This window comes from Phacochoerus africanus, chromosome 9 (assembly GCF_016906955.1).
Source record: "Phacochoerus africanus isolate WHEZ1 chromosome 9, ROS_Pafr_v1, whole genome shotgun sequence".
In the NCBI taxonomy this organism is placed as follows: domain Eukaryota; kingdom Metazoa; phylum Chordata; class Mammalia; order Artiodactyla; family Suidae; genus Phacochoerus; species Phacochoerus africanus.
This window is the reverse complement of record NC_062552.1, coordinates 126,140,775-126,162,481: the sequence shown is the minus strand read 5'-3', so window position 1 is coordinate 126,162,481 and position 21,707 is coordinate 126,140,775. Positions and strand designations below refer to the sequence as shown.

The 21,707-nt window shown below is 58.4% G+C and overlaps 1 protein-coding gene across 3 annotated transcripts in view; it reads left to right on the top strand.

Annotated features, from left to right (window-relative positions):
- Window positions 1–21,387, top strand: part of CDC42BPB (CDC42 binding protein kinase beta) — a 102,362-nt gene extending 80,975 nt beyond the window's left edge. Inside the window, exons 22-37 of one of the 3 annotated variants that reach the window (XM_047797172.1) lie at window positions 2,129–2,218; window positions 2,531–2,608; window positions 3,604–3,709; window positions 4,572–4,708; window positions 5,209–5,348; window positions 6,408–6,489; window positions 7,321–7,537; window positions 7,659–7,721; window positions 8,601–9,197; window positions 12,291–12,388; window positions 12,488–12,572; window positions 12,663–12,780; window positions 12,859–12,976; window positions 13,413–13,518; window positions 13,585–13,679; window positions 19,954–21,387. In XM_047797172.1, coding sequence (XP_047653128.1) covers window positions 2,129–2,218; window positions 2,531–2,608; window positions 3,604–3,709; window positions 4,572–4,708; window positions 5,209–5,348; window positions 6,408–6,489; window positions 7,321–7,537; window positions 7,659–7,721; window positions 8,601–9,197; window positions 12,291–12,388; window positions 12,488–12,572; window positions 12,663–12,780; window positions 12,859–12,976; window positions 13,413–13,518; window positions 13,585–13,679; window positions 19,954–20,085 — 2,262 coding nt within the window. In that variant the 3' untranslated portion in view covers window positions 20,086–21,387. Of the gene's footprint in view, window positions 1–2,128; window positions 2,219–2,530; window positions 2,609–3,603; window positions 3,710–4,571; window positions 4,709–5,208; window positions 5,349–6,407; window positions 6,490–7,320; window positions 7,538–7,658; window positions 7,722–8,600; window positions 9,198–12,290; window positions 12,389–12,487; window positions 12,573–12,662; window positions 12,781–12,858; window positions 12,977–13,412; window positions 13,519–13,584; window positions 13,680–19,953 lie in introns of those variants that run through there. The other 2 variants (XM_047797173.1, XR_007137172.1) reach the window with 2 other exon arrangements.
- The last annotated feature ends 320 nt before the right edge of the window (window positions 21,388–21,707 follow it).

Genomic DNA, 21,707 nt, shown 5'->3' with positions numbered 1-21,707 from the left:
GGGGGGTGGGGGGGGGTGTTACGGGAGTGGAGTCGGTGCGGCACGCTGTGTTCGTGTCTGGTGTTCAGGAGAGGCATTCAGGTAGACGTTTACACACACGTCTCTTTCGTATTCTCTCCCATCAGGGCTTGTTACTGGGTGTTAACTGTATTTCCCTCTGCTGTGCAGTAGGAGCTTGTTGTTTGTCCGTTTTTATCTGGGTGACGGTTTACGTCTGCTCACCCCAGACTCCCCGGCCACCCGTCCCACTGCCCCTTGGCAGCCACAGCTCTTGTTTTCTCGTCCGTGAGTCTGTTTGTGGGTGAGTCCATTCTGTCCTATCTTCGATCCCACGTGCAGGCGATGCCCTGCTTGACTTGCAGGACCATCTCTTGGGGCTCCAGCCGGGAGACCCGTCTTCTCTTAAGCTCATTGTTTGTGCCTGCAGTGTTTGCCACAGTGACTCTGGGTGTTCCTGTCAGGGCTCGGTGGAAACGAACCCAACTAGTATCCATGAGGACGCATGTTCAATCCCTGGCTTTGCTCAGTGGGTTAAGGATCCGGCGTTGCCCTGAGCTGTCGTGGTGAAGGTCGCAGGCATGGCTTGGATCTGGTGTTGCTGTGGTTGTGGTGCAGGCCGGCGGCTACAGCTCTGATTTGAACTTCCATATGCCCTTAAAAAAACAACAAAAAAAAAAAACTGTGCATTTTATGCCAGTTTTCACTGGGTGGAAATGATGGTTCTGTCCCCGCTGAGGACTCCGGCTTCTCCAGGTCCTCTGCCAGCCTCTTGGGAAGGAGCAGGTCTCCTCCCCGCTGCCCCCTCGCCCACCCGAAGTCAGCTGAGCAGCACTGAGTGTGGGCCCCTCCTCCTCCGCAGTTTGCATCCTTCTGACTAATGCACCAGCCCAGGGAAACTGGGTGGGGGCTGTTCCGTGGCTGAAATTAAATTACATCGCTTAACACACCTAATTTATGGAAGAAACCTGCTTCCACGTGTAGGTAATTGCTCTGGCTGTCCCTCGTGAGTTTGCTCACAAATTCAGACCCTGCCGTACACAGTTGTGCATGTGTTTTTGTGTATGAACTGCCTTCCCATCTGAATTTGGCTCCTTACACGGCAGCCTAATTAATTCTGGCTGTTGGGGAGCGTTTCTGTGATCTGGTTCACTGGGGTTTCCATAAGGAACCCAAGGTACAGCTTTAAGCTGCTCGTGTAGATGCCTGCCCGCTCCCTCTGTGCCAGCATGCCCTCCCCCCGGCTCCCGCTCCCCACACGGACACGAACTCTGCATCTGTGCATAGTAATTGCTGGAAACGTTCGGTTCGGGAACCCTTAGGAACGTGAAGTCACTTTTAGGTGGTTTTAGAACGAAGCTTTAGGAGTTCATGTCGTGGCGCAGCAGAAACAAATCCGACTAGGAACCATGAGGTTGCAGGTTCAATCCCTGGCCTTGCTCAGTGAGTTAAGGATCCTGCGAAGCCATGATCTGTGGTGTAGGTCGCAGACGCAGCTTGGATCCCGTGTCGCTGTGGCTGTGGTGTAGGCCCCAGCTGGAGCTCCGATTCAACTCCTAGCCTGGGAACCTCCCTATGCCGCGGAGGCAGCCCTAAAAAAGCAAAAAAAAAAAAAAAATGCAGCTTTAGATTCAATTGCAAATTGTGAGATCAATTTGGGAATCTTGAATTATTAGAATAAAACATTGTTTCCCTGTGTAATAAAACTTACAGGGAAATTCCTGCTTTATGGGTCCACAGACCCTTTTTTGATACTGGACCTCTTCCTGACCCTGAAATGAGCTTGTGAATGTTTGGCTCCCTTATTTGAGGGCTCCCGGGCACAGAGCCGTCACTTGTGAATGACGATGGAGGGTTGGCCATTTCCGGTTCCTGCGCTTTAAACGTCTGGGTGTGACTGCGACTGGTCAGACTCTGCCCTCCACGCAGTCACCACCCCAGACTGCAGAGCTCAGGCCAGCGGCGAGTGAGGTGGGTCCGGGACCAGATGTCACAGGCCTGAGACCTGTGCTGGGACCTCAGGTCTCCAGCGAAGGCACTCTCGAGACGAAGAGCACGTAGCTGGAGTCCCAGAGCTGCAGAATATGGGTTCTTTCTTCCCCACTGTGTTTCTTCGCCTTCATTTTCACAGGCCAGCTCAGCTAGTGAGCAGGAAACACAAGCCGCAAAGCCAGAGGCGATGCCCCCAAGCTCTGTGGCCGCGAGCACAGAACAGCAGGAGGTAAGAGTGTTGCCCCATGGATGCCCCAGAAGCCCTGGGGGTCTGCCCCCCGTCCCCCGAGGCCCAGGGCCCAGAGGGAAGGTGCTCTGATGCTCAGAGCTGTAGCTCGGAGCCCCGCCTGTCGTCGGAGTGGCTGCCAGTGCCCCAGCCAGCTGAGGCCCGCCTGCCAGGTGTCTCAGCCACGTAGTAACTTGGAAGCGCAGAACCGTTCGTGACGGACCAGCTCTGGGGGAGGTGGCTCCCAGCAGGGTCTGACGCCTGAGAGCTGCACTGCGCTAGGCCACCGCTCATCTGTCCCCACCTGTCCCCCAGGACGTGGCTCGGGCCCCTCAGAGGCCACCCAGCGTGCCGCTGCCCAGCACGCAGGCCCTCGCTCTGGCTGGACCAAAGGTAGGGGCCTTGCTCTTCCCCATGGGGCTTCTCAGTGTGAGGCGACTTGCCTGGAAGCAAGATGGACTTCCTGTTTCCACGTACGTGGGAACGTTTTATTATGAATGGTGTGTGATCCAGAAAGGGCCAGGACCCTGGGCTTTCTTAATTAAACTAATGCCCCATCAGTGCATTTTAATTGGGAAATGTCAGGAGTGGGCCCGGTCCCCTTTCTCCCCCCACGCCGCGCGCCCTCCTCCGGTGGTAGCCACTCTGCGTCTGTCAAGTCCCGTCTCCACCTGCGTTGCCTTTTATCCGGCGGCGCCTCGAGCCTCGGGGACCACGTGGTTTACGGGAGGCCGTTTCCCAGCCTGACGGGATTGTGCCGAACGTGCAGCCTCGTACCTGGTCCGGTTACCTTGGAGGCCGGGCCCGTCTCTGCAGGTTCAGCGTAGGACACAGCCTTCCAGGTGTGACGAGGCCCTGGCTTTCAGGCTTAGCAAGCGGGTGGCCGTGCATAACGGACGGTTGCTCTTCTTTCACGTAGACGTGGCCTCTTTGAAGTCGTTGACCGTAGGCAGCCATGCCACCTCGATTTTGAGACGATCTAATGGCTGTGGCCTCAGGGATCAGTCAGCTCGGGATTTTGCGGGGGGCCCTCCTTTGCTGCTTGTCCACGGCCCAGTGTCCTGACATGCCCTGGGAATCTGTTCTTTTGCTGCCCTGAGCCTTAGGAACGCCGTGCGGCGTAGCCTGCGGCCTGCATCTACGCTCGCTCTCGACGTTGTCCTGGGGCTGTTCTCCCGTCAAGGGACGGCGGGTCTTCCCAGGCTCTTGCTGTGAGGAGCGGCTGCTGTGGGCTCAGGCTCCGCGGGGGCGGTGTCGGCGCTGCTCCGGGCCAGCCCCACGGCGAACACGCGCGGTTCAGCTTCCCGGGGTCAGGGGCCTTGGGCGCTGGAGGACGGCCGCTCGTCCGCCTCCCCCTTGCCTCTCGCAACTTGACGTTCTCCCTGCAGCCGAAAGCGCACCAGTTCAGCGTCAAGTCCTTCTCCAGCCCCACTCAGTGCAGCCACTGCACCTCCCTGATGGTGGGGCTGATCCGCCAGGGCTACGCCTGTGACGGTGAGTGCAGCGGCCCGGCCTGCCGTCCCCGGTGGCGGAGGGCAGGTGCTCGTTCTCTGGCTTCGTCAACGCGTAGTGAAGGTTTGGGAGTTGAAGTCCTGCTGCAGCGGGGCGATGCACTGCAGTGGGGCGACCGGCTTATCTCTTGGTGCCTGTTGCGTGATGTCCAGCAGATCCTGTCATGGCGCAGCAGACACAAACCTGTCTGGGACCCGTGAGGACGCGGGTTCGATCCCTGGCCCTGCTCAGTGGGTTAAGGATCCGGCATTGCCGTGAGCTGTGGTGTGTGGGTCACAGACGCGGCTGGGATCCTGAGTTGCTGTGGCGTAGGCTGGCAGCTAGAACTCCAATTGGACCCCTAGCCCAGGAACCTCCACATGCCGTGCGTCTGGCCCTAAAAAGACCAAAAAAAAAAAAAGGGATGTCCAGGGTTCTTCTCCAAAATGAGAAGCAGAGAGAAGTGCGAAGAACTGGAAGATCGAGGTCACTGAGCGCCGAGCGCCGCGGTTTGGTGGCTCTTCCTCTAACTGCATCGTCAGCCTCCGCACCGGGCCCTGCATGCACGCTGGGTGACAGCGCCTGAGCAGGGGGTTGTGGGTGGCCAGCTGGGGTCACACGTGGGAAGTGATGTGCAGGGGGCTGGAGCTGGTGGATCCCCAGCCGTGGTCAGCGGGTGCCAGTAGGAGTGTGAATTTACTTGATGCCAGAGTCCCTGAGTGTTTGTTCTAAAAACTTGACCTTTGGGTGGCTAGAGAGTTGCTGCGACACGTGCGAATCACCAGGTGGCTTCCTGGGCCACACTCGTTCATGGCAGCGGCTGCTTTGGGGCCGCAGGTTCTGATGGCTCTTTGCACTTTTGCAGTGTGCTCGTTCGCCTGCCACGTGTCCTGCAGAGACAGCGCTCCCCAGGTGTGCCCCATCCCCCCCGAGCAGTCCAAGCGGCCCCTGGGCGTGGACGTGCAGAGGGGCATAGGGACGGCCTACAAGGGCTACGTGAAGGTAGGAGGGCGGGGCACCCAGCCTCGTGGCCCACAGCTGCACCCAGCTGCTCTCGAAGTCGGTCCCTCTGCCGAGTGAAGTGACCCCCCATGCGGGTCCTGGGAAGCGGGGTCGGGCCCCGGGGTCCTGAGGACCCTGCAGAAGCACACTCAGAGTTGTCCGGGGCCCCTCGTCCCCACCTCCTGGCTGGCGTGCTGCACGACAGGGTTTGAAGCCAAGCGCTGTTGGAAGGTGCTGTGCCCGCACCGCTTTCCACGGGCCTCCACGTCTGGTGGGACTCACCTCTTGGCTACGTGGCCCTCCTTTCTCCTGCGTCACCTTCTGTCATGGGTGGAACCCTCCCCAGCGGTGCCCTGGGCCAGCTGGGCAGCAGCTAGCAGGGCACCGTGGGCATGGCAGCCGCTCTGAGAAGTCTCCCCGGCCTGCAGCCTCCACTGCCCACTCCCGGATGGGATGTGCTGGCCCCTCAGCCCAGTGGGACACTGTCGTTTAATCTGCAGGTCCCCAAGCCGACCGGGGTGAAGAAGGGCTGGCAGCGGGCCTACGCGGTGGTCTGTGACTGCAAGCTGTTTCTCTATGACCTGCCCGAGGGGAAGTCCACACAGCCTGGCGTCGTGGCCAGCCAGGTCTTGGATCTCAGGTTGGTGTTGGGGGCAGCCTGCCCGTGTTCTCAGCCCTCCGTACCTTCCCTTCTGTAGTTAGCGCGAGGCTCCAGAAACGGGTGCATGCCAGGTGCGTTCCTGCTGTGCGCGTTCTTGCCCTGAGAGAATTGCCAGGCGGGCCTCTGATGAGCAGACCGCCTCTGTGCCCCCGATAGAGCTAGAGTCCTCCTCTTTGTGTGGCTGTGGAGTCTGCCGAGTGCCAGCGCCCTGGGCTCTCACTCCTCGCAGCAGGCGTCTTCCTTCCACCCACCCTCCCCGCCCCTTGTCCCTTGTCTGCGGTTCATGTCCCTGAGACGGGGTGTCATTCGGTCAGCAGGCTGGTGGGACGATCACGTAAGAACAAGGGCGTGCTTAGCACAGAGCCTGGCATGCACAGCTAGTGCTTTTGCCACGTCCCCCTCTGAGTATGCGGTGCCCGTCCCTCTGTCACCCGCCCCCAGGGCCCCACAGTTTGGTGCCAGCCCTGGCCTGGAGCCTCGGTGTCCAGCAGTTTCTCGGGGGAGCCCGAGGGCGGCTACAAGAACAAAGGTGTGGCAGAGGCACCGCAGGCGGTTTCCACTCTGCACGTCCCGGCCGTCGGGGCGGAGGGGAGGCTAGGATTTGGTGGGGGGCCCAGGCCACCCCACTCGCTCCCCGCACACGGGTGCCAGGGCGTTGCAGAGCCGGGCTCAGAGCCACTTGGAGGTGATTCCATGATTATCTGAGCACATCCGTTACCCTGTTTATAGCCAAGCAGAGGCCAGGTCAGTGCTGTGTTTGCTGTGACTCGGGGACAGGCTAACGGAACAGAGCAGGGGGACCCACCGGGGAGGAGTTTACTCTCCAGCAGCCCTCGTCCCTGAAACGCACGCGGGGTCCCCGAGTCTTCCGCGTGTGGGCTCCGTCAGCGCAAGTGTCTGCTCATCCAGCCGGACGCGAGGAGCCTCCCTTTTATTCTGGGGAACAGTCTCGAGAGCTCCTTCCTCGTGGGAGTTGCGGGGGTTTGGCGGGGGACGGGCGCCCGTGGGCAGGTCGCTGAGTGTCGTGTTTCCTACCAGAGATGAAGAGTTCTCTGTGAGCTCAGTCCTGGCCTCAGACGTCATACACGCGTCGCGCCGAGATATTCCATGTATATTCAGGGTATGTTGCTTTGGTTTTCTTCTCTCTCTGGAGGCATTTCATTAGTCGTTAAAAAAGCAAACAGACGGTTAAAATAAAACGAGTGTGGTGAGCGCGTCCTCGTGCCGTAGCAAGGGGCCCGTGCGCCACCGCCGCCGCCTCTGCCCGGCCGCTCTGACGCCCTCCCGGGCACACGCGGGGCCCGCCGGCCGCTGCGTCCCCTGCCCCTTGGCGGGGGGGGGGTGGCGTCCAGAGTCCCTGCTGCTGGGCGCCGCCACGCAGTCGGCTGTCGGCTGTGGATGAGACGCCCCCCGCAGCCTCCCTCCCGAGGACTGACGGACTGAGCTGCAGAGCCCCCCGCTGAGGCAGTGATAGTCTGTGGCGTTAGGAAGTTTCTAGAAGACTGTGGATCCTCTTCCACTGGGAAGCTTTTAAGTCCAGTGAATTTTGCTTGACCCCGAAATGAAGTCTGTGAATCATTTTCTGTGAAATCACGTCGCTGTTGAGAAACTGCCTCCGTGTATAATGCAGAAAATTGCCGTCGTTGGCAATTCAAGCTTCCGGGTTTCCTGCTGAGTGTTAGGGGCCAGGCCCGGGGGGCTGTTGGGCTGAGACCCGTTTTCCCTGGACGTGTTCTGAGCATGTTTCTCAGCTGTAGTAAGAGCAGTCGAGAAGGCGCTCTGGCAGTGAGCAGTCACGCCACCGTTTTGGCAGGAGCAGAGGTAGCGGCAGGCCGACGGGGCCAGGATGCGGGCAGCGGCCTCCTGTCCTCGCCTCTCCGGCCGCCGGCGCCGTCGGGTGGTGTGTTTGGTTGTCTGACGGCTCTTCTTTGTTTTGTTTTCTGTCGTGAAGGTGACGGCCTCTCTCTTAGGTACACCTTCTAAGACCAGCTCACTGCTCATTCTGACAGAAAATGAGAACGAGAAGAGGAAGTGGGTTGGGATTCTGGAAGGCCTGCAGTCCATCCTGCAGAAGAACCGCCTGAGGAGCCAGGTGGTGCACTCCCCCCAGGAGGCCTACGACAGCTCCCTGCCCCTCATCAAGGCCGTCCTCGCCGCCGCCATCCTGGGTGCGTGTCCGGGCCGGGAGGCCGCGAGCTGCGGGTGGAGAGGCTCACGGGGCCGTGACACCGAGTCCGCTGTCGGGGCACCTGTTCGAGTTCTAGCCCTTGTGCTGTCTTGCGTTGGCAGATGCGGACAGGATTGCCGTCGGCCTGGAAGAAGGGCTCTACGTCGTGGAGGTGACCCGCGACGGTGAGGAGCGCGGCCCTCGGGCGTCTTTCGGGGCCGGCGGTAGGGACTTGGAAGGGTCGGTGAAGCCCTGGACGTGTCCGTTGTTGAGTCAGGGCATCCGAGAGCTTCCTGAGGAAGAGGAAAGGCAGGCGGCTGAGCAGAGCCTACCCTCCACCTCGAGGCAGGGGGTCCGAGCGGCCACCCGCCCCTCCAAGGGCAGGCCCCACCTGGCAGCCGGCAGCTGCTTGCAAGTCCTCAGGAGAGGACCGAGTCGGGGCGCGGGCGGGGAGGACGTCCCCGAAGAAGCAGCCTGTCCTTAATTTCTGGCGGCACCGAGGTCTTACCGAAATGTGCTACCTTTGCTTCAGATTTTGACCTTTTGTTCTCAGCAAGAAAAGGCACGAACACCCCTGTGTCCCCCTCCAGTGCTCTGGGCCCGGCTCTGGGAGCCTCCCCCGGGAGCAGGGAGCCACCCTGGGTGGCGGTAGTCCCTGGCAAGCCTGGGTGTGGGCCATGGCGCGTGGAAGAAGGGTGAAGATGCGTGGCCTGGGGGTGGTGGCTGCCGGCTCGGGCTGCTCATGCCTTGGGATCCAGACGGAGGGCTCTGACTCGGCCCTGAGTTGAGGTCCTGGTCCGGCTGGTCCGGGTTGGTCTGGGGGCCCCGTGAGGCGGGTTTGTCTGAGGATCTGGTGAGGGTGGCGAGAGCGCTCTGTTTTCTAGATGCAGCCTGAGGTTCTTGGGTTCAGGGGTGAGCTGGAAGGGGGTCCAGGCTCCCCTCAGGCCCTCGCCGCTCTCCTGGCCAGGGCCCTGGGGCCCAGCGGTGTGGGATGCGGAGGGGTTCCTGGCGGCCGCGGGCGCCAGGCCCTCGCTCTCCGCCTCACGCTCCCGCCCGGCCCGCAGTGATCGTCCGAGTGGCTGACTACAAGAAGGTGTGCCAGATCGAGCTTGCTCCCAGAGAGAAGGTCGCTGCCCTTCTCTGCGGCCGGAACCGCCACGTCCACCTCTGTCCGTGGTCCTCCTTTGACGGGGCGGAAGGCACCGTCGACATCAAGCTCCCGGAGACCAAAGGCTGCCAGCTCATCGCGACCGGGACGCCCAAGAAGAGCTCCCCCACCTGCCTGTTTGTGGCAGTGAAGCGGCTGGTCCTTTGCTATGAGATGCAGAGAACTAAGCCTTTCCACAGGAAGCTCAGCGAGCTTGCGGCCCCCGGCCCTGTGCAGTGGATGGCCGTGCTCAAGGACAAGCTCTGTGTTGGCTACCCTTCTGGGTTCTCCCTGTTGAGCCCCCAGGGAGAGGGGCAGGCTCTAAACCTGGTAAATCCCAATGACCCCTCGCTTACGTTCCTCTCACAGCAGTCTTTTGATGCCCTCTGTGCTGTGGAGCTCCAAAGTGAGGAGTACCTGCTTTGCTTCAGCCACATGGGACTGTACGTGGACCCACAAGGTCGGAGGTCACGCATGCAGGAGCTCATGTGGCCTGCGGCACCTGTCGCCTGTAGTATGTATATGTTTTCTGTCGCCATCCCCTTGTTGCCGCTTCCACCTCGACGGTCGGCATGTGTCCTATTTGCTTTGGTTCGTCTCCCAGTTCCCTTAGCTGAGCGGTCAGAGGGGAGCAGGGGGCGGCCACGCCTGCCACCAGCCCGCCACCAGCCCGGGGCAGGCTTGCAGGCTTGCAGGCGGCCCTGCCCGCCCTCTCTGCCCGGGGGGGGGGGGGCCATGTGGCCTTCCAGGGCCCTCCCGGCTCGGTGGCCAGCCGCCCGCCTCGGGCACGAGGAAGGGAGGACCCGCGCTTGGTTTACTTTTGAAAAGCCCTTCCTGCTGACGCGCAAGTTCACGGGTCATGAAGACCAGCTGAAGGTTTGTGGTGGCCAGGAAACAGCTCTGATGTCCAGGTTGGGGTCCTCTCGGGACAGACGTTTTTCCGAGCGGTAGGAGCTGTCCTGGGAAACAGCTCTTGCTTAACCTGCGTGAGCGAGGGCGCTGGGCCCGCATGCCTGGAGAGCGAGGCCCTTGGAGACCGGGCTCCACGGGGGGCTCTTCCTGCCCGGCCTGCTCTCTCATCACTTTTTAAAGAGCCCAGACCTCGGGTTCTGCCTTCTCGACGTCGCAGGTTCGATCCACAGTGTCACACCAGAGGTCCAAGGGAAGCAGGCCAGCCACCGGGCCCACGTCCAAGCTGTCAGGACACGGGTCGCGGGGGTGGGAGGGGGTTGCCGTGTTTCTCTTTAACTATATAAAGGTGCAGTCTCGTGTCCCCCTGCGTTGCCAGCTTCTCCAAGCTGGCAGAGCACCCAGGGCATTGGGAACTGAGGCGCCCTGAGGTGAGCAGCCTTCACCCGGCGGAGGCTCGCCGGCTGGCCCTCAGCCGGGGCCCAGGGTGCGGGAGAGGTGTGGCCATGGCCGCAAAGCTGTGCAGACTCCACGTTGTGTGGTCTTTTCCTCTAGAACTCTCTCTCTCTCTCTCTCTCTGGTTTTGAGAAGTTCGACGTGGAATAGGATGTGGATCCTAAACAAAGGCCACGGGCACAGTCTCGGCCGTGAGTCCCGCAGGCAGGCACACCTCGGGGTCTGAGTTCACGTCCAAGGCCGGTTCTCTCCCCACCTTCCTACTCTTTTTTGCCTTCGTGCACAGTGTAGACACCAGGTCGGTTTTAGAACTGGCAAAAATTAATTCCGGATGGAGAACTCAAAGTGTCCCCCAGGAGGACACTGAGGGCCCCAAGGTGAGCTCCCTGCACAGTCAGGCAGCAGAGGCTGGATTCAGCCTCCGTGGCCTGTGCCCTTCCCATGGATGCTTGCTTTTTGGTTGAAGTTTTTTTTGGGTCGGGCACTTCAGGTCCTCTCTTTACCGTCATGTTGTAGGCACAGCTCTTTCAGCCCTGCGTGGAAGCCCCACAGGCTCAGAAGTGACAGGAGCAGACCCAGACCCCGGGGGGCGGGGTCCTCTGCGTTACTTCAGGGCCGTGTGGCGCTCAAAAAGAAGGCCTCCTGGATTGTCTGAAATGTCACCTCGGGGACACTTTGGTGCCGGTTCCAGCACCTTTTGTCTTATTTCTTAAACCCTGTTGTATTTTCTGTTTTGCATTCAAAAGAACGGGTATGATTGAGAGGCCCACTTGGAAGCTGTGATAGCCACACAGCAGAAGCTTTTCAGAAATTCGTCTTCAGTTAGTTAAGTGTGATGTGAGAAAGATAACTTTTAACCCTGGAAGGTAGAAGGGCCAGGGACCAGGCCTGAGCTAGAGCTGTGTGGCAGCCGTCGGCGTGCTGGGGCCTCGGCCTCGACACCCACTGCTGCTTCCTCTCGGCTGGTTCCCATATGTTTTAGCACAGTTCCAAGGCCGGATGGGCTGGCACGTACCCCCGGGAGGGTTTTCCGTCACAAGCAGACAGCATACTGTCATTTAGCGGGAGAGGGACAGACGCAGCAACTCCCAAGGTCAGTGCGGAGACTGTTGTCACTGGCATGGGTGTTCAGACCAGACCGCCAGGAGGACGCCTGAAACACCTTCTGAGACAGCCAGTGTACCCGCCCAGAGCTCAGCAGTAGTTCTGTGTGGAGGTTTTAAATATTTACCCAGAAATCTGCCTTTTTGGCATCTCTTAAAAAAAGGAGTTTGTGGAGTTTCCTGGTAGCCTAGTGGTTAAGGACTTGGCATTGTCACTGCTGTGGCACAGGTTCAGTCCCTGGCCCAGGAACTTCCACTTGCTGTGGGCATAGCCAGGAAAAAAAAAAAAATTAAAAGGGGAGTTCCGGAGTTCCCGTCGTGGCGCAGTGGTTAACGAATCCGACTAGGAACCATGAGGTTGCGGGTTCGATCCCTGCCCTTGCTCAGTGGGTTAACGATCCGGCGTTGCCGTGAGCTGTGGTGTAGGTTGCAGACGTGGCTCGGATCCCGCGTTGCTGTGGCTCTGGCGTAGGCCGGTGGCTACAGCTCCTATTCAACCCCTAGCCTGGGAACCTCCATATGCCGCGGGAGCGGCCCAAGAAATAGCAACAACAACAACAACAACAAAAAAGACAAAAAGACAAAAAAAAAGGGGGGGGGAGTTCCCGTTGTGGCTCGGAGGTAAAGAACGCGACTAGTATCCATGAGGATGTGGGTTCAATCCCTGGCCTCGCTTAGTGGGTTTAGGACCAGTGTTGCTGTGAGCTGTGATGTAGGTCACAGATGTGGCTCAGATCTGGTGTGGATGTGGCTCTAGTGTAGGCTGGCAGCTGCAGCTCCAATTCCAGCCCTAGCCTGGAAACCTCCATGTGCCGCAGGTGTGGCAGTAAAAAGAAACAACAGCAAAGATTTGCATTAAAGAACAGAGCTTTGGGCCCCTACCTGAATTTCAGATGTACTGAGACGGAAGTAATAATAAGCTTTGCGGTAATTGTGTACGAAAGGGAACTGGCAGAGCTGACTTTTTACCAGTGTCTTGGGCACCTGTGCGGGGCGGACCCGCTGCTGTTTAGTCTCGGCAGCGGGGCGAAGCACCGGAGCTGGTGGTCTGTGCAAACCCCGAGGTGAAGGTTCCCTCGAGTGGGGCCGTGTGCCCCTGGGGGACGCCGCCCGGCTCACCCTCGCTCCATCTGCGCCAGGTTGCAGCCCCTCGCACGTGACGGTGTACAGCGACTACGGCGTGGACGTCTTCGATGCGCGCTCCATGGAGTGGGTGCAGACCATCGGCCTGCGCAGGGTAAGCCCCGCCCCGGCCCCGTCCTTGGCCCCGCCCCCCGTCCTTGGCCCCGCCCCGGCTCCGCCCCCCACGCAGCCACAGGCGCCCTTTTTCCCCCAGATCCGGCCGCTGAACTCGGAGGGCAGCCTCAACCTCCTCAACTGCGAGCCTCCCCGCCTCATCTACTTCAAGAGCAAGTTCGCGGGTGAGCCGTCTGTCCCGGGAGCGGAGGGCAGGGGAGGAAAGGCAGGCCCCGCTGCGGCCGCAGAGCCACGGGCTCTCCTCGTTCCTGCAGGGCCGGCCCTCAACGTGCCCGACACCTCTGACAACAGCAAGAAGCAGATGCTTCGCACCAGGAGCAAGAGGCGGTTTGTCTTCAAGGTGCCGGAGGAGGAGCGGCTGCAGCAGCGGCGGTAAGAGCCTTCGGGGAGGGCCGGGGGCGCCCGCGCCTTCCCAGGCGCTCCCCACCCTCACGGGCTTTCTCTCCGCAGAGAGATGCTCAGAGACCCGGAGCTGAGGTCGCGGATGATCTCCAACCCCACCAACTTCAATCACGTGGCCCACATGGGCCCCGGCGACGGCATGCAGGTGCTCATGGACCTGCCTCTGGTGAGCGCCCGGGCGCCCTGTCCTCCTCCTCGCCCCCGGCTCGCCCTCCTGCAGCTCCTGGGAGCTGCAAGTGCCGGGCCTTTGGCTTTGGTAGGGGTCTGTCCGTGTCACTGTGTGGGGTTTCCGGAGGACAGAGCTCTCCAAAATGATGGCTGAACCATCTTAGTGTGAGCACCGTGCATACTGGGTTTTCTTTCTCACGTAAAAAGTATGTGTCTGGAGGATTTGACTTGGGCCTAAACCTGTTCTTGCTGATCCCTAGCTCAAAACGGACCTCATGCCACTGTCCTATCCAGAGGGCCCGCTTTGTTCGTCGAGGCCAGGGCTCTGCACCTGGCCTGCAGGCCGGGTGGGCAGGGGTGGGACGTGCCCTGCCCCGGGGCCACCTGCACTTTCTGCCGAAGCTCCGTGCTCACCTGCTGTTCTCTCTGCCCAGAGCGCTGTGCCCCCTTCCCAGGAGGAAAGGCCCGGCCCTGCTCCTGCCAGCCTGTCGCGTCAGCCCCCGCCCAGGAACAAGCCCTACGTCTCCTGGCCCTCATCGGGTACTGAGGGAGCTGGGATGCTGGGACTCTGGGCTTTTGGTCCAGCTCTTAACCCTTACCCCCAAGGTGATGGCTGTCTTTGTTCCACAGGTGGCTCTGAGCCCGGGGTGGCTGTGCCTCTGAGAAGCATGTCTGATCCCGACCAGGACTTTGACAAGGAGGTAAGAGTCGCCTGATCACGAGGGCCGAGGCCTGGGGTCTGCAGCTCTGCACGTGGAGGAAACTCGAAGCAGCTCTTCTTGGGAGAAAGACGCCCCCTCCCCAGAGCAGCCACGGGGGCCTGGGGGGCACGTGGGCTCTGTGGCCGTGAGCCCTGCGGGAGAAAGGTGGGGAGTGTTGCCTGCAGGTCATGGCCTCCATGAGCATAAGGCCCCCACAGCCTGATGCCAGGCTGCCTTCCAGGCTCCGTCCCCGAGTCTCCTGCTCCCCTGCCTGTGGGGCAGGGCATCCCCGTGCACAACTGAGAAATGGGCCTTCCTGTGAGAAGTGCCGGTCCTGGCTAGACTTCCTAGGTGGCGGGGACTGTGACACCCCCCAGGCCTCTTCCTTGTGAAGCTGCCTTGCCTGGGACAGCCACTCGTGTCAGGGGTGGGGGCTCTCGGGACACCGCACCTCGGGTGGCAGCATCGTCGTGATCCTTGGGGTGCAGTTCCCTGCGCCTGGTCCCACGTGGGGGTGAGGGAGGCAAGGCGGAGTGGGCACTGGGTCTGTGCCGGGCTGTCCTGCAGCCACGCACCCTCGGCACGCCCGACGGGGAGGCCCCCTGTCTGGCCGCCCTCCGCCCACCTCTTGAGCCACACTGGGTTTTGCTCCCGCTCGTTCGTAGAAACTCTTTATGAATTGTGGGTATTCTCTGTTGTAAAAATACTTTGTTCGTTATCGCCAACTTTTTAATTTTGTCATTAATTTTAAGGGTGTTTTATCACAGAGAAATTTTTAATTTTTATGGTGCCTTGTCCTAATTGAAAAACATCAAGCTAACAAATGCTTTCTTGTAGTCTTTGAGAGCTTGGCAGGGTTCTCAGTTTGTCTTATGTGTGTGGGGGGGAGTGTGTGTGTGAGGGGGGGTGTTGGGGGTGTGTGGGGGGGGAGTGTGGGGGGTGTGAGAGAGAGGTTGTGTGTGTATGAGTGAGGGAGATAGGCAAGGACCTGGGCTGCTTTTTTTTTTTTTTTTTTTTTTTGTCTTTTTAGGGCTACACCTGTGGCACATGGAGGTTCCCAGGCTAGGGGTCAAATTGGAGCTACAGCTGCCGGCCTGCACCACGGGATCTGAGCTGTGTCTGTGACCTGCACCACAGCTCACAGCAGCGCCAGATCCTTAACCCACTGAGGGAGGCCAGGGATCGAACCCGCGTCCTCGTGGATCCTGGTCGGGTTGGTTCCTGCTGAGCCACGAAGGGAGCTCCAGGGCTGCTTTCTGTTTCCAAGGTGTTTGGCGTGTTGGCCCTGTACCACTTCCCTTCACCTCGAAGTGTTACTTGGTTAGATTCCTTTGTGTGCGTGTTTCTGGTTCCCGACCCTCTTCTGCCCCAGGATGGCCTTTTCCTGTGCCAGTACCACCTCTCACCTGAGAGCCACAGAAAATCTTTGTTCCCCCTTTTCGAAACAATTTCTTAGCCTCTCCTTCAAATAAAGTTTGAAACCATCTCGTCGACGTCGTGATCGTAAAGTGAAAGCTGTGTGGAGCTCTTCGCTGCGCTCGTGTGGCATTTGTGGGTTAATGGGGGCTGTCCCCCACGTTGGCCGTTTCTGTGTAGGAGCCCCTCTTGATGGCTTTCCTGGCACAGCCCGTGCATGTTTGTGGCCCATAGCTAATCGTTCCAGGGCCCTTGTCGCCCGTTGGGGTGGCTGCTGGGGTCCGCGTAAGCCGGGCCCGTTGGAGTGTGTGTTGTCCGGCCCCGGCCGGCCTGAGCTCTGATTGGTTCTCATCCCTTTGGTGGCCTGGGAGTGTTGGCTCTGGCTCTGGCCCTGGGCTGGGGCGGTGTTTCTGTGCGGCCTCTCCGTGTGCTGGCCGGGGCTGGGAACGGGGCAGATGTGGACCCGACAGCAGGCCCAGGCCCCTGCCGAGGCCTCCCGCGAAGACCGAGGCCCCGCCCGCCCGCTGGGGGGGTGTCCTCCTCCCGGGAAGCAGCTGGGGAGCCTCGTCGCTGAGGAAGGGGTGACGATAGGAATCCGCTTGTGGTGTTTTCCGAAGTGACCTCTGTGGGTTTTCGCTCCAACCTGTGAGTGTTGCGTCCTGGAAGTAAAGCCTCCTTGGCCAGCGTGTGTTCGTCGTGCCTGGGACACTGAGAGGTTCGGCCGGGGGACGTTTGGCGGACAGCGCTTCCGTCCGTGCTGTCAGTGGAGTCGGCCTGTGCCTTCTCTTCGGAGCTGCCCTCGGTCAGCTGTCTGCAGGGCTGCAGCAGCCTCAGCTCTGGTTCAGGGCTCCACGTTTTTGAGCTGCCAGAACACAGGGGTTTTCTTTGCTGGAAAGTTTCAGAGCCCACCCTTAAAAGGGCCCCAGATTGATGGCTAGGGAGGTGAGTTTTGTCTTACTGGGTTTTCCCCTCTTTTTTCCCTTCAAATATCCGATTTGAAAATTTTCAAACCTCTAGAAAAGTAGCAAGAATAGTGGAGAGAATAACCCATATACCTTTACCGGACCCGTCTTTCCACACTTGGTTTTTTTGGGAAGAACCAGCAGAAAGTGAGATGCAGTAATTGGCCAGGGCCCAGGGTCTCCCGACAGAGGGCATCTCCCCTCCGGTGTCCCCAGGGCTGTTCTCAGCCAGTCCCCTGACACCCACAGTCCAGCCCAGCCATGTGCCACCTCCAGCAGGCATCTCTTTAATGTCTGGTCTACTGTCGGGCCTTTTGTATCTTACTTGTTTTAGAAACGCAGTTCTTTTCCAAAATCCTCCTCAGTCAAGGCCTGTTTTTGTCTTTCTAGGGCCGCACCCGCAGCATGTGGAGGTTCCCAGGCTTGGGGTCAAATTGGAGCTGGAGCTGCAGCTGCCAGCCTCCACCACCGCCACAGCAATGCCAGATCCAAGCCGCATCTGCAACCTACACCACAGCTCACAGCAACGCTGGATCCTTATTAACTCACTGAACCAGGCCAGGGATCGAGCCCACAACCTCATGGTTCCTAGTCGGGATTTGTTTCTGCTGCACCACGGTAGGAACTCGTGTCTGGCTTTTTGAATTAAACAGTGAGAAGTCCTCACACCTGTTCCCTAGCCACCCCAATTCTCCCGAGACCAACAAAGGAGTGTGTATGAGCACATGTGTGCACGCACACGCACACGTTCTCCTAAACTGCGTCAGAGCTGCAGACGCTGTGCCCTTTCCTGAGGAGCCAGCTCACCACTGCTGCAGCCTGCATGTCCCATTCTCCAGTTGTCCCCGTGATGTCCTTTCTTGGTACGGGACCCAGTCCCTGACTGCACATGGCATTTAGCTGCCTTACCTCTTTCGTTCCCTTTACTCTGGAATGGGTCCTTGGTCTTTCTGCCTAGCAGAAAGCGCATCTTTTACTTTCTAGAATGCTTCTCGATCGGGTGTCTGACGTTTCCTTGTCCTGCCGTTGGGGCTGTGTGTCCCAGGCTGGAACGCGGCACAGGACATCGTGTCCTCCTTGGGCTGTGTTGCGTCCCGAGGCACAGGCACCTGTTTGTCCTGCACTGACCTTCTTTGTGCCTCTTTAGTTGATTAAATGACGTTCACATAACAAAAGGAAGCACTTTTTTTAATTCGATTTTTTCTTTTGTTTTTTAATGTTTTTTGTTATTTCCCTAATGCGATTTTTTTCCTACTGTAAAAGGAAGCGTTTTAAAGTCAGCGATCCAGAGGCTGTTGATAGGTTCACAGTGTTGTCGAATCGCCAGCTCTGTCTTCCTGAGAACGTTTCCGTCACCCCGAGGTCACTCCCCCCCCCCCAGGAGCCCTCTCCTCAATTCCTCCCTCCCTCACCCCTGGCTGCGCCAGGCTTTGTTCTGGGGGTGGATGTGGCTGTTCTGGGCATTTCCTGTAAGGGAGTGAGTCAGACGTGTGCTCTTTTGCGTCTGTGGCTCTTTTCACCGAGCATCGTGTTTTCATGGGTCAGCAGTTGTGTCCTTTTGTCGCTGGACCTTCCATCGTGTGGATGGGGCGCACTTGCATACTCACCACTCCGCCATGGGCACTCGGGCTGTCTCTGTCTTCTGTCTGTTGGGCATAGTGCCCCGAGGCACGTTTGTGTGCGTGTATTTGTTTGAGCGCATGTTGAACTTCTGTGCGGTACTTGCCTGGGGTGGGATGGCCGGTCCCACAGCAGCTTCTATGTTGGACTCTTGGAGGCACCGTTCACGTCCCACCAGCAGCATACAGGGCTGAAGGTTTTTCCACACCTTCGCCAGTGCTTATTTTTCTCTTAAAGGAAAATTTGAGGGAGTTCTCATCATGGCTCAGTGGTGATGAACCCAACTAGTATCCATGAGGATGCGGGTTTGACCCCTGGCCTTGTTCAGTGGCTTAAGGATGTGGCGTGGCTGTGGTGTAGGCCGGCAGCTGCAGCTCCGATCGGACCCCTAGCCTGGGGACCTCCGTGTGCTGCGGGTGCGGCCCTAGAAAGCAAACGTTTTTTCCAACAGCCGTCTTAGCAGGTGTGAGGTTTTAATCATTGTGGTTTCAGGTGGCATCTCCCTCATGACCAGTCATGTCCAGCATCTTTTTCGTGTGGCTCACTGGCCATCCATGCAGTTCTTTGGAGAAACGTCTATTCAGGTTTTTTGCTCACTTTTTAATTGTCTTTTTGTCATTGAGCTGCAAGAGAATTTGGGATAATATGAATACCAGGCCTTTATCATATATATGATTCACGGATGTTTTCTCCCATTCTCTGGGTGGTTTTTTCACATTCTTATAATGTCCTTACATGTATTGAAATTTCTAATTTTGATGAAGTCCAGCTTTTCAGTTTTTTTCTTTTGTTCCTCATGCTTTTGATGTTTAATCCATGGCCCAATCCAAGAGCATGAAGATTTAGGATCTGGTCCTCTGTTTTTCTTAAGAGTTTGGTGGGTTTAGCTTTTATATTTAGGTCTTTCACCCATTTTCAGCTAGGTGGTGTGTCTCTGAGGTAGGGGTCTAGTGTAATTCTTTGCATTTGCACCGTTTGTTTGTTGCCCCACTGAGTGGTCTTGGCACCCTGGTCAAAAATCAGTTGGCCACAGGGTTATGGATCTATTTCTGGACTTTCAGTTCGATTCCATTGGTCCTTACACTAGTACTGCCGCACTGGTTTTGATTACTGCTGCTTTGTAGCACATTTTGAAGTAGTAAGTTTGAGAAGTGTGAGTCCTCAACTTCTTCATATTATTTTGACTCTTCTGGGTCCTTTGCAAAAATTCTACATGAATTTGAGGATTGGCCTTTCCTCTTCCGGAAAAAAAAAAAGCCATTGGAATTTCAGTTAGGATTGCACTGAATCTGTAGATTGATCACTTTGGGGAATATTGCCGTCTTAACATCAGTCTTCCAGTCCATGAACATGGGATGTCTTTCCATTTATTTAGGGATCTTTAATTTCTTTTGGTAAGTTTTGTTCTGTTTTGGCCACACCTGAGGCATGTGGAACTTCACGGTCCAGGGATCAGACCGGAGCCAGAGCTGTAACCAGAGCCCCAGCAGTGACAACACGGGAACCTTAGCCTGCCGAACCACGAGGGAACTCCACCAGCTGTGTTTACATCCAGACACTTCACTTCCTTGGTTATGTTACATTTATTCCTAGCTATATGGTACCCTTTTGGATGCTGTCGTAAATGAAATCTTCTGAATTCCCTTTGTAGCCTGCTTATTGCTGGTGTATAGAAATACAACTGATTTTGTGTGTTGATCTTATACCATGCAACTTCTCTGGATTTGTTTAGTTTTTGTGTGAGTCCTTTAGGATTTTCTGTCTATAGAGAGTCATGTCGTCTGTAAACAGAGATGCTTTTACTTCTTCGTTTCCAGCCCGGATGCCACCTTTTTCCTGCCTGATGGCTCTGGCCGGAGCGTGCAGCCGTGTGGGCTCTGCTGGCAGGGAAAGCAGCGCCCCTCTCTGTTCCTACTCTGAAGGGGAGGCTCTGCCTTTCACCCATTGGGTGGGACGTTACCTGTGGACCCCCTTTGTCACGCTGAGAAGTTCCTCTCTATTCCTCGTGCTTTTCTCGTGAAAGAACTTCCCATCCGTGACCGTGGGCTGCTGTCTGGTTTCTTCACTGCGCGTTACTCTTTGTCGTTGTCGCTGGGGTTGGGTCTTGGTTCGTGCTCCCCACCAGCAGGGTTAAAGGCCTCGGGAAGTGCCAGCGTGTGTGCTTCTCACGAGAAAGCAGACAGCCCTGGCCGCCCCCTGCCCGGGCAGCATCCCCTCCGCCCCCCGTAGGCCCAGGGCCCCTGGTCCTCATGCTCTCCCCCTCTTCGTCCTAACAGCCCGATTCGGACTCCACCAAACACTCGACTCCATCGAACAGCTCCAACCCCAGCGGCCCGCCGAGCCCCAACTCTCCCCACAGGAGCCAGCTCCCCCTCGAAGGCCTGGAGCAGCCGTCCTATGACGCCTGAAGCCGACGCTCACCGCCTCAGGGCCGGGGGGGGCCTCCAGTGTCAGTGCCAAGACTGATCTGACCTCCAGTGCCGCCCAAGGCAGTGTAGCAGTGACGTGTAGAAGCGGGGAGGAAAAAATTCTCTACTGTGACACTGACCGGTTTTGTGCCCCGGCCACGGCGGTAGACCAGGCCCCTGCCTCTGCACGGGTGTGAGGCGCCCGCTCCGTTTGCACAGGAAGGACCGCCACGCAGCCGCTGCCTCCAGAACCAGCCGAGCAGGCGCGTGGGGCCTGCAGACGCCGGCCTCCTGGGCAGAAAGCCAGCAGACCCGGCTCGGCTCGGCTCGGCTCGGCTCGGCTCGGCTCGGCTCAGCTCGGCAAGCAGACAGCGCAGGGCGGCCTCCGTAACACGTCTGTTCCTGTTTCCTAAAACTTTCCTAGGCCCTTAGGAGAAGAGTAGGAAGTCGTTTGTCATTCCCAGTGTCACTAGAATTTTGAAGACAGGAAAGTGGAGGTTAGTTTGTGGCCTTTTGACTCATTTAGCCGTTACAGATGCTGAGGTGGTTCTGCCACCCCTGTAGAACGTGGACAGAGGCCTCTGTCGTGTGACACCTGCCCTGGGTCCCTTGTGCGTGTCAGTCCCTTCCCGGTCACACCTATGAAGAGTCACCAGTATCTACTACTGTGAAGTCAGCTGTGCTCTGTTTTCGGCTCACTTCCGCAGCTCTGCCTCCTGCTGTTAAAGCAGCGGGTGTCGTGGTGCTGCTGGGCCTGGCGGCCTGTGGGCTGAGAGGAGGCTAGAGCCCCATGGAGCCCCACAGCAGGTGCCAGGACCCCGCCCTGCATGGAGCCCCGTGATTCGTGCCCTTCTGGATCACGTCGACTCGCCGCCACACTCCCCAGCGGCCCCCGCACCCTCGTGTTCCCGGCTCCCTCCCTGCAGCGTTTGAGTCATTAGTGGTGGCCTCTCTCTCTAAAGGCTCGTGATGACCTGGCTGGCACACAGCTTGTCCTTGGCCCTGGACAGATTCTCCCAGCTCTCCCACTGGTCAGCATTCCTGGCGACGCTGCTGAAGACGTGCACTTACCTTGAGTCAGCACTGAGTGATGTGGCACCACTGTCTGCCAGTGTGTGTCACAAACCCAGCACCCGCCTGCCCAACCACCCCGCTGGGCCTTCTGCTGGGGCTGGCACCTGCTGGGTGGGGCTTCTGGTTTTTACTTTTTTAACGTAAGTCCGAGTCTTTGTAATTATTGAATTGTGAGAACATTTTTGAACAATTTACCTGTCAATAAAGCAGAGAGATGACAGTTTTAAAGTTCTCTGTGTTTTGCCTGAATGGATCACCCGTCAGCCTGTGGGTGGGAATCCCTCCCTTCCCTCCCTAAAAGGCAGTGAAAGAACTGTCTTACCCCTGGAAGCCGTTTGCTTGGGGAAGGTACCTGTGTCCATGTGGCAGGAACCAGCCCCCAGAGCTGGGTGCACTTGCCTGCCAAGGTCCCCCATGGTAGGCAGGGTTGGGTATGGGCTGCTGGCTGGAGGGAGGGGCCGCCTGGCCAAGGGTCCCTTCTAGGCCTCCAGGGACAAGGCCAGGTGGGTTGGGATGTCGCCTGAGAGCAGCGGGAGCCCTAAAGGGCC